Source organism: Syngnathus acus, chromosome 2 (assembly GCF_901709675.1).
Source record: "Syngnathus acus chromosome 2, fSynAcu1.2, whole genome shotgun sequence".
NCBI classification, from domain to species: domain Eukaryota; kingdom Metazoa; phylum Chordata; class Actinopteri; order Syngnathiformes; family Syngnathidae; genus Syngnathus; species Syngnathus acus.
Window position 1 is genome coordinate 12,093,361 of NC_051088.1, and position 12,060 is coordinate 12,105,420.

Consider the following 12,060-nt stretch of genomic DNA (forward strand, 5'->3'; position numbering starts at 1 on the left):
CACTTTTAGTCCTCCCAATAATCTAAGTGTGGGAATAGGAAAACTAGATTTTACTGATGGTTCATGTCTTTTTGGCATGAACACAACTTTTTTTTTCTTTTTAAATAGGCTAGTTTTAGTGCAAATCGTCCATACGATACACCCAACGAGTCCCCGTCTTTTCAGCGTTTTCCTGTAGGCATTGAACGCATCATGACACAACAACGAAGATGGCGTGTTGTGGGAACTGTTTCGGGTGTAGTCGTTGCAATGAAGAGGAGACGCGCACGCCAGAGGAGCTGGTAGGACGATACAATTCTGTAGCAATGCGGGTGTATATTCACATTTTTTTCATTTGACTTGTATGCTTTCAAAGGAGTCCAAACTCTGTATTGAGATGTCTTGTTCGCTGCAGCTCACTGTTTCCCCAAATGTGTTATTACCATCCAATATAACTTAAGTAATCAGCCTCAACGATCGTAGTCATTTGCTTGCAGAGTAATTTTGCCAAGTTGCAAAACTGTTTTCACAATTTCCCAATACTGAATTCATCACGGTTCAAAGAACGCGGTCATTGTGCAGCATCATTGGGTGGGTGCTGAAAAGGCAGGCAGATCGATGCGTTTGTGTGCACGTTGTTAAATTCATGCTAATCTTAAACAAGTGGCAGCAGCACTGGTCAAAATATTAAACCCTCCTCCCAAAAAAACCCAATATATTTTGCTGTTGTTGCAGACAATTCTTGGAGAGACTCGAGATGAAGAAGATGAGATTCTGCCAAGGAAGGACTATGAGGTAAGATAATGAAAACCATTAGGTTTAAGGTGCAGTTTATGTGTCATCATCTGAGAGTAACCTTTTTGATCAAACAGAGTCTGGATTATGACCGATGTGTCAGTGAACCCTATGTGGACGTTTTGGAGGGGATGGACAACAAGGTAAGCAAAGACAGCGTAGACGTGACGGGTGTTTATGTACATGTGTTCTAAATCAGAGGATTTATCTATTTATTATAAAATCTTATTGCTGAAATCAGATTTAATATCGGTGTCGTGTAGTCAGGCCATACAGATGAGCTCACAAAATATTTTAAAGGGAAATTTGTGTGCATTCGACCTGCACAATTCAGATTTTCATGTTACTTAACAATAAGGTACAATATTGTGATTATGATGAGAAATGACTTTCTGTGTTTTTCTTTCCCCCAACAGAAAGCAAAAAAGTATGAAGCGATGCGATGGGTGATGGTGTTTGCGATTGGAGCATCTGTTGGATTGGTATGTACTTCCGGAGTTTCCTCCTCTTCTTTCTGCTTTTAAACATAGGCCTGATTACTCTCAAATGTTCCCATCCTCTCTTTTCTTTTAGCTGGGTCTGTTTGTGGATTACTTTGTACGCTTCTTCACCAAACTCAAGTTCACTTTGGTTGGTTATTGTATCCTTTAGAAAGCCTGCAATTTCCTCTTCAGCACCCATTGAATTTCAGAAGCGATTTTGCTTTCCGCATTACTCAGAATGTACCATGTGATGCCTACTGTCAATTTAATTTGTGATTTATTTTTTCACTTTCTGGTAATCAATCTACATGTTGTCGTTTTCACATGCTGTTGTTATCACAAATAGTGTCATCAATGTTCATTCTTCCAGCCAGGACAACTAGTGGTTGTGTATGACACATGTTGTGCCAATCACAGCATGGAAGTCTTTATACCTTAATTTGAAGTCTTCAGCTGTCGAGGAGTGCAGTGAGAAAGGCTGCCTCCCTCTGTCACTACTGGAGCTCCTGGCATTCAACATGACCTTCATCTTTATTGCCAGTGTGCTCGTCCTCATCGAGGTGAGAAAGTGTACTTCTGCAACATGCCGGATATAGATTTGCTGACCTTGCATGTTTTAGTTTTTGCAGTGTTAGAGCTTTTGGTCTATTAACTTTGCTTTGTTGGACTGGTCAAATGTTGAGAAAGAAAAATGGTCAATATATGTAAAATAGCCGTTTTGGAATAGTTAGTGCAACCTACCATGTAGCTTTACAGTCTAGCGGTAATCGAATATCGAATCTCTGTTGTTTTTCAGCCCTTAGCTGCAGGCTCGGGGATTCCCGAAATCAAAAGTTACTTGAACGGAGTGAAGATCCCTGGCATCGTCCGGCTACAAACGTTTCTCTGCAAAGCTGTTGGAGTTCTGTTTAGTGTCGCTGGAGGTAAACTGTGATGATGAATTTGTTGCTTTTCATTGCTATTACACGTATCAAGTCAGAAGGGAAATGTAAAAGGGTATTTTTCATTTGAATGAGTTGTTGATGTGCTTGAAATGTCAAACTCATCTTCCGAACTGCGAAGATGTCCTTCCGCCTTAACTAAAACCAAATTCTTGTGGGATAAAACAGACCAAAGGAAATAACACATTTTTCCACGTGCTTTTGGGAGATGTTATCAAAAGAATTGAAGCAGGCATAAAGTTATTTTTCTTATAAAAAAGCTTTTATCTTTCCACATAAACAGATTGACACTGTATTAGAGATGGACGTCACATGTCACACGTGGTATTTGTCACAAATTCCTACAGCTCTCTTAAAGTTGCTCTACTTTCCTTTTTTTCTCTTTGCCTCTTATATCATGTCACTCGTCCAACTTGTCTCACATGTGAGCCTGAACAGGATTGAGCAGCATAGAAAATTGATAGATGGATATCCTGTTCTTGTAGGTGCAAATTCCACAAGATTATCTTAATTTTCTTGGGGGTAAATATTGAAATAACTCCTTATCTTTACTTGCCACAGTTAGAAGATAACACTAGTTTAGTTCCCATCTCACAAGGCTTTTATATTTTTTTCCTCTGCAGAATTTCAGTTATCATTTCACATACTTGATTCATTTACATTTAGCATGTTGAGATTATTGCCCCAGGTTTGACACAAAGTTCCCATTTGTTTAAGTTTGAGTTTTTCTGTTGTGTCCTTTCAGGTCTTTTTGTAGGCAAAGAAGGTCCGATGATACACAGCGGAGCCATTGTGGGAGCCGGCCTTCCTCAGGTACATAAAGTCAATATTTACAATCATACAAATAGTTCAAGTCAATATTTAAATCAATATTTACGAGTGTTCAACTATTGTTAGACATTTCAGATTTGGTGTTACAGTATTGTTAACAATAGAAACAAAAATATGTCCTGGTAGAAATTCACTTTAGTGAGGAACAAGGGCATCTAAAATCTTACTGTGACAAAACGATGACATGTCTCGCTTTGAAAATGGCTCCCCTGAATCCTGTCTTATTTTTTTTCTCTCAAGTGATTTGAAGTTGTTGCTTTGACTGTCGTTCTGGTTTGAGTGCTGCTATCGAATCTATTGTGCTTCTCAGTTTCAGAGCATCACTTTTAAGAGAATTAAATTAAATTTTCCATTCTTCCGGAGTGACAGGTGCGATCACGATACACAATCTTATAGCACTGTCCATTTTGTTAGTGCCTTAAAACCTACAAAATGTCATTTTTCTCCTTCATTAGGGACAAGCGAGACTTTGTGTCAGCTGGTGCTGCTGCCGGAGTAGCCGCTGCCTTTGGCGCTCCCATCGGGGGGACCCTGTTCAGCCTGGAGGAGGGCTCCTCTTTCTGGAACCAGGCCCTCACCTGGAAAGTGGTAGGTCCTGCGCTACCTACGTTGAAATATATTTTATAAAAAAATACAGCTGGTAAATAGGAGGACTACTTCTTTAAAATGTTGTCTTCCAGCTCTTTTGCTCAATGTCTGCTACGTTCACCCTCAACTTTTTCCGTTCGGGGATCAACTTCAACAAGTGGGGCTCCTTCCAGCTGCCTGGCCTGCTCAACTTTGGAGAGTTTAAGGTAAGAATGTAACTCGCTAAATAGTCCCGAATTCAATTTTTCAAGGCGATGCAAGTGCGACTTGCCGTTTACAAGTTCCAACTAAATGATATTAGCACGTACATCACTGTACTGCTGTTGTCTTAATGTGAAGAAAATAAAATTCTACCAGATTCAAATCCATTTTACTCGTCAGTGTTCAGATGAAGACAAAAACTGCCACTTGTGGACTGCAGTGGACCTGGCCTTCTTTGTCTTGATGGGGATCGTGGGTGGGCTGCTGGGAGCGCTCTTCAACTGCATGAACAAAAACCTCACCAAGTATCGCATGAGACACATCCAACCGAAGGCCAGATTTATCAGGTAACGCCTTTCCACACGGGACTCCATCTTTTCCAAAGGATGCCTTTTTATTGAAGCATGTTGTTACCACGCTTTCTTTGTGCTCATAGGGTTTTAGAGAGCCTACTCGTTGCCATGGTGACAACAGTGGTGGTTTTTGGCGCGTCCATGTTGTTGGGCGAATGCAGGGACTTGTACTCTCCTCCAACACATAACACCACAGTAAGCAGCTTCTCGTTTCTCTAACTTTATCTTCATTTATTTGAACGTCGGTAAAAATGACAAAGCAATCTTTATGGCTGTGGTTTTTTTTCTCCTATGAACTCATTTTCTTTTAGCTTTCTGTCGGTGAGGACATCAACTCAACCATCCGCCAGTACTTCTGCTCCAACAAGACGTATAACGACATGGCTACCTTGTTCTTCAACCCGCAGGAGGCTGCCATCCACCAGCTTTTCCACCAGGATGGTGAGATGGGAACTTGGGAACACTGAGGTCAAACGCAGATCATTTTCATTTTGATAAAGCATTACTGAATCGTAGCCAGTGATTCCGTATTAGAAACATGTTCCTCCATTTTTTCGTTACTGTAACAGCTAATCTAACATGTTACTTTTGCTTTCCGTCTAATCACTCAGGTACCTTCAGTCCGGTGACTCTGTCGGTGTTCTTTCTGCTTTACTTCCTGTTGGCCTGTTGGACCTACGGCGTGTCAGTACCCAGCGGTCTCTTTGTCCCGTCACTGCTATGTGGGGCCGCCTTTGGACGATTGGTCGCCAACATCCTTAAAGTGTAAATATAAAATGTCTTTCTCATGCCAGTGACGACCTCGATTCTGATTGCCGTGATTGTTTCTATCTATGGCAGGAAACTGGGAATGGACATCTACGCCGGCACCTTTGCTCTCATTGGAGCTGCTGCATTCCTCGGAGGCGTTGTCAGAATGACCATCAGCCTTACTGTCATCCTCATTGAATCCACCAATGAAATCACATATGGACTCCCTATTATGATCACCCTAATGGTATGCAATATTCAGAAAGTAGACACGTTTTCTCTTGGATGTCGTTCTTTTGTTTATATTGCATGCAGTCAAAGTTATTCCTCTCTTTATCTTTACCAGGTTGCAAAATGGACCGGGGATTTGTTCAACAAGGGCATCTATGACATTCACATCCAGCTGAGAGGAGTTCCACTTTTGGAGTGGGAGACTGAGGTTGAGCTGGACAAGTAAGTTGTCTTCAATAAAGCGATTTCTTCACCATTTCACCAATTGATGGTACCATTTCATCGAATAGATTAGTGAAATTGTTTTGGAAACTAGTTATTCACCAATATCCCCACTAGGTGTCGCAAACATTCTACAACTGCAGAAAATTGTTTAGTTGTAATTCAGCAGCAAACAATAACATTGAATAAAAATGTATTAATAGCGCATATCTAAAATCGAATCTAATAGAACAGTAAATTAACTATTCAACCAACATCTTAACCACTGTTCAATACAATAAAGGTAAATTGAGTATAAATGATGGAAACTGTCAAAACCATAAATTCATATCCTGAGTGCTTGTTTCTGTTGCCACATCCACCTCAGGCTCACCGCCAGCGATATAATGGAGCCCAACCTGACCTACGTGTACCCCCACACCCGGGTGCAATCTCTAGTCAGCATCCTGCGCACCACCATTTACCACGCCTTCCCCGTGGTCACTGAAAATCGCCCGAACGAGCAGGACTTCATGAAGGGCAACATCCTCGTCAGCAACAACATCCACTTCAAGGTACTTCCTGTTCCACTTAGGCAATTCTGAGGTGCCGAATAAAGACAAAGCGGGCATATAAATTAGGTCATCATAATCCAGCACTGTTAATAAAGTGCTCTGCACCAACCTTTTGTTTTTATACTATACATTGTAAGTTTTGGGGGATCATATTTCATTCAACATACATGTTTCTATTCACATTTGGAACAGGCCTGGTTTCAGTGTGAAGATGCGCAATTTCAAGTGTTTCTTTTTTCCATGCTGCCTGCATGCTTTTCCGAATTTTGCCTCTCAAACACAACTGTTAAACAAGATTGCAATGTCAACAAGAAGTTGGGGAAAAATAATAAAAATATGTCGAGCGCTTTTCCATAACGGCTCTAATTGAAACAGCTCCAGTATCATGGGCAGTCTTAATTGTACGTCATTGGAATAAATGTATGAGTTTAATCAAGAGAATGATCAATGAAGTTCTGCCCTCATCTGTCTGCCATGTAGAAATCCAGCGTTGTATCACGCGCAAGTGAGCAGAGACGGCGCTGCCAATCCATGAAGTCGTACCCCTCCAGTGAACTCAGAAACGTTTGTGATGAGCAGCGAGCTGCCGTGGAGCCAGCGGAGGAGGGAGAGGACCTCCTGCAGCAGATGTTGGAGAGGAGGTAGGACACCATCTTACCTTTGAAAATGTACATCATTAAACACAAAAAGTTGGATATTAGGCTTCCTGGTGCAATCTAAAATGCACTATAATTTTTGGACCACAGTATTAGCACATTTGCAGCACCAGGTAGGTATTAGTGGTGGGGCTCCAGAGAACTTTAGATCTTATTTGACAGGCAAGACATTTTGTGTAACCTCAGTCACTCTGAATCCCATTCTACCGCACTGTCCTATGGTGTTCCACAGGGTTCAATTTTGGGGCCCCTTCTGTTTTGATTGTATTGGCTGACCTTGGGAAAACCATATATGCAATCTTTTAGAATATTAAATGCTGGAGATCTTAACTGGGACTAGACATATTGCTGAAACTGCTATAGTTCCATTCCCCGAATCCTTATTTACTTATATATACTTATTGTTGTGTTTCAATTGTTTCAATATATTGCTAACACTAATAACTGTGTGTCATGTTCAGGCATATGCCCTACCCCAACTTGTGCCCAGACCAGTCCCCCAGTGAGGAGTGGACAATGGAGGAGCGTTTTAGGCCGCTCACCTTCCATGGCCTCATCCTGCGCTCTCAGCTGGTCAATCTGCTCATGAGAGGCGTGTGTTATGCTGAGAATCAGCCGGTCAGTGGCACAAATGTTCACACATCAAGAATGCGTTGAAATGCAAAGCATCCATGATATGTGGTCGTCCCTGACCACGCGTTCCATGTTTTATGCAAGTTAAATCTGAACCGCAGTCTGAAATCCTGCAACTACTTCTTTCTCAACCAGGACAATGCTGTGGTCTTTCTTATAATTAAATGCCATGTCTTGTCAGAGTGCCACGCAACCCAGATTGACATATGCAGAGATAACTGAAGATTATCCCCGTTTCCCTGATATCCACGACTTGGACCTGACCCAGCTCAGTCCCCGCATGATTGTGGTATAGCCCATTCAGCCAAAGACCATCTTCAAAAATTGTTCTATTAAATAGTAGTGTTGATTTAACAAAGCGTCAAATGTTCTCAATTTTTACAGGACGTCACTCCTTACATGAACCCGTGTCCCTATACTGTGTCACCAAACACCCGCATCTCCCAAGTATTCAACCTGTTCCGAACAATGGGACTACGGCATTTACCCGTGGTCAACGCCGTAGGAGAAGTAAGTCGTAATCTGTTGTTGTTACTGAAGTATTGAGCCTTTGTCTTCTTTGCACTAACTTGTGTATCTTCCTTCTAATTCAGATTGTTGGGATCATCACGAGACATAATTTGACTCATGAATTCCTTGTGGCCAAACTGCGACAGCACTACATCACAATTTGATTGGACCGGTTTCATTTCGCATCTTTAATTGACCACCATTCCATGCTTGTTGATGTAAATTATGTTCTATTTTTTTAATCCCTATTGTGTTTTAATTACTGTATATGTTTGTAAACCACTTTTATTATATTGTCTTATTGCTTTGCATTATTAAAGCTGTTAAAATGCTGCATTTGTGAGCTGACTCCTGTTTTTGCTTACATATGATACAAACACCTTTTGTGGCTTAGCGAACATTTATCGCCTATTTTATTTTAGATCAAAAGATGGACTATCTTGTGTAAAATGTCATTTTCCAATTTCTATACAACTTATTTTGGGGGGCTTAACAAAAACAAACTATTTTTCCAAAAACATTGATAAACATTCAATGAAAAAAATCTGTGAATGTTAAACCACAGGTGCCAAATTGCAAATATATAGGGCTCAACTGTACTAGTTTGAAATTGTAATTTCACCAATCACCACTAGATGACAGGTATGGCTTACACTAGGTCTGATATTGCTACTCCACAATTTGTGTCAAATATTGCGTTTTAAAAAACTACAGGTCTACAGGACTGTCTCAGAAAATTAGAATATTGTGATTTTATTTTCTGTAATACAATTAAAAAAACAAAAATGTCATACATTCTGGATTCATTACAAATCAACTGAAATATTGCAAGCCTTTTATTATTTTAATATTGCTGATTATGGCATACATCTTAAGAAAACTCACATATCCAATCTCAAAATATTAGAATATCATGAAAACGTATACTAGTAGGGTATTCAACTAATCACTTGAGTTGTCTAGTTAACTCGAAACACCTGCAAGGGTTTCCTGAGCCTTGAAAAACATTCAGCTTAAGCTAAATCACAAGCTTAAGACTGCTGATCTGACTGCTGTCCAGAGGACCATCATTGAAACCCTCCATCAGGAGGGTAAGATGGTGACAAATTGAGACAACTATTTGAGAAAAATATTTTGTTACTCATGACAAACATGATTATCATATAGTTGTGGTGCTAAACTGTTTTAACTGGCTGTTTTAATATTTTTTTGTTCATGCTAGAAGTGATGATGGGGACCTTTACAGCCTGGGGTCAAGCCATTGATAACCATCTGAACACAGAGGGAGGCCAGTTGCAGGCAAGAGGTTGCTAAAGAGATTTTAATGACACAGTAAGTCATGTCTCTGAGACATCTGTGCTTTGTTCTTTTCCTATGAGACTGTTTTGTTCTTTGGATGGTGTGTGTCTTTGTATTGCATCCTTGACTATCTTGCATACTGTCGATACAGATGTCTAACTTTTTCAAGCAAAATGTATTTATGTACCGTACACCTGCATAGGAAAATGAAATTGTACACACAAGTGGAGTTTATGGACCAGGGGGAAATTACAGGGGTGAGAAGTGCATAATGGGAGGAAGTGCAATTCAGCTATGCTTCATAGCATTGAAAAGCATCATGACAAGAGCCATTAGTTTGTTTTTAATACACTAAGTGCTGACAACCTTGCATAATGAACAGAATGTTTTGGGCCTGTGATTGACACTAATAAAAGTACCTTTTAACGGAACTGAATCCAATTGATGTGTGTAGTCCATTAAACTGTGAATTATGCAGATTTCAATGTACAACATAGAATTTGAGCACAATACAGCAAGGATCATTTGAGCTGCTGGTGAAAGTAATACTAGGTGAAATGTGCAGTTGTGTGCTTCATTAGCAATTATAATTCTGTTTGAAGAATAGCAACTCGGAAGCTTCCTCTCGAGCACCATACCTCACTTTACAGTCCATGAAAATAACTTTGTGTTCTGAATTTGACGCACCCAAGAAAAGAGTATTAATGACTGGCAATTTAAAATCTCATCAAGTTTATAAAACCAGGCTTTAAAATCATGAAAAAGCGACCATGGTTAAACATGGTGGGTGTGTCCACTGAAACTGTCCAACAGTTCAATCCCTGGTGCAAAAAATATAACATTTCATTTTATTCACAATGGGTTAAATCTAATAAATAACCCAGAGAGATTTCGGATGACATTAAAATGTAAATAAAAAGAACTGAATTGAGGTTTATTTAGGTAATGCATGTTAGAAATAACATGAGCTAATGCTAAATATATGCAACAACATCCCTGCTGTGTGAAAATAACCTTATCTGTGTAAAGGTGCCACTGGAAGGGTCACATGTGCTATGCTGGTCTTTCCAGTGCATGATGTAATGGCATGAAGCATGGGATCAGTCCATGACAAGAATAGATAAGACGGCTGATGAATGCCATGAATAAATTTACTTAGCCTCAGCCAAGTGCAAGGTGTAAAACTTCACAAGATTTCACATTTCAGACTGACTTTAATACATTGTTAATTTAGAGCAAAAAAAAAACCGTGGAAATCAAATGTGCTTTTATGTATCCTTCAAAACTTGTGCCCTGCTTAATCAACATTATGATCGTTTATGATTGCAAGAAAACCATTTCTGTTTAAAGCACTGAACTGCACAAAAAAAATTAACCATGCTTAATCAAACAAACAACTTTATAACGCCATTGGAAAGCTCAAGAGCCTTTCATTTATTCATTTTATGCCTCAATGTGGTATTACCAATCCATATATATATATCTTGGGTTTCTTCCAGGAGGGTATTTGTGGGTGTTGCTGCATCCGTGATGACAGCAGATGAGCTTTCGCTACTTTGTCCTCATTTATCATGTGTGACATTCTCCACAGGCACCAGCCAGCGCAAACACGCTAGCAAAATAGGGTCAGCGAATATGACCTCGCCATCAATGGTGAATGGTGAGGTGGCGCCAACAAACTGATTCGAAGCAATTGTTTTGTAGCTTCACCCCTCCTCGCAAAAGGTTTAGGTATCACCAAATACGGTGGACAGGAAAACCATCAGCAGCGGTGGTGGCCCATTCATAAAAAGAAAATAGTAATTAACTTTTGGGGGAGCCCATGAGCCGAAGCTCTGACATAATTGTGACATTTACTTGTCCCACCCCTTTCAGGCTCCCCCACCTGATGTCAGCAAGCTGTTGTTTAAATGATGGGGAGCTCAGGCTCTCATTAAGGTCCTTAATGGAGGGGAAACAATGAGTGACAGTTAAGCGGTTTAAATGTCAGTCAGCCTCGGGAAGGAAAACATTTTATAAGGCAATAACAGTAAATAAAAAACAACAAAGAAAACAGACTAAAATAGCAACGCAACTCCACATGTGACAATGCAATAGGTGCATTCAAATTCTTAGTTTAATTCTTAAGTCTGAGTTTGACATTCTTTGTCAGTTCCTCAGCCAATGATTCATTGATGGTAAAACAGTTTCCCCCACGAAAAAATTATGCAATCAGCTTCCTGGCCTCCAACAGTCCAAAGTTAATTCGAGTTGACTGACACACACCAACGTCTTTAGGGTAGCATGTCCGAAGTGCAAAAAGTTTACCTTGCATCAATATTCAAAATAATCTCACTTCTTTCCAATACTTTTGTTATTTTGAATGACAAAAATAGATGAGTGAAAACTAAAACAATTTGAAACATACATAACAAATGTAAAACTATCATCGTGCTTCAATTTTCGAGATGAATGTGACACAACTTTAAATGTGATTCTCTTCATAAAAAGAATGCATAAAATGTTAAGCGTTGCCCCGAGGCTTGAATCAATTTCGAATAATGGCCCTCCTAGTTGAGGCGGCTGAAATGTCAATTATCAGTCACACACCTCCACGAGTGAGCTTGGCTTGACTGGGTCTTGGGCTAATGGCTCCTCATTTTGCTTGAATCCATATAAACACAGAAGCACAAAACACACACATATATTCCAATTAACCTCCAGGTCCACATGTGGATGTGTGTATCGCAACATATATAATTTTATTTTGGTGAAGACATATGATATTATTGTCCTCACTTTCTTTTGTATTTTATCTTGGTAGCAAACTGATTGATTGTTTGAGCACAGTACATTTCCCTTTGTTAGAACAAGTCAAGATTTACCCTCAGGGAGAAAAGTCTCATGAAAACGTAAAGAAATATGCTTGACGTGTTATGACAACTTGTTCAACCTTTTTGCACGTCAAGACTTATATGAAGAACGAATGCCAAAATGCTACGGCGTGTGAGGCAATCCAGGCAAAACCCATTACAAAACATTTTTGATCAATGTGA

At 39.9% G+C, this 12,060-nt stretch overlaps 1 protein-coding gene across 1 annotated transcript; it reads left to right on the forward strand.

Annotated features, from left to right (window-relative positions):
- The first annotated feature begins 183 nt into the window (after positions 1–183).
- Positions 184–8,060, forward strand: clcn6 (chloride channel 6). The gene is made up of 23 exons (XM_037246157.1): positions 184–281; positions 715–774; positions 852–917; positions 1,191–1,256; positions 1,348–1,414; positions 1,710–1,816; positions 2,053–2,179; positions 2,943–3,010; positions 3,339–3,397; positions 3,484–3,616; positions 3,709–3,822; positions 3,998–4,164; positions 4,254–4,365; positions 4,482–4,611; positions 4,782–4,935; positions 5,011–5,167; positions 5,267–5,373; positions 5,741–5,927; positions 6,408–6,568; positions 7,045–7,201; positions 7,398–7,505; positions 7,601–7,726; positions 7,810–8,060. The coding sequence occupies exons 1-23, from the start codon at positions 210–212 to the stop codon at positions 7,888–7,890; spliced, it is 2,586 nt and encodes an 861-aa protein (XP_037102052.1). The 5' UTR covers positions 184–209; the 3' UTR covers positions 7,891–8,060.
- Positions 8,061–12,060: the final 4,000 nt, after the last annotated feature.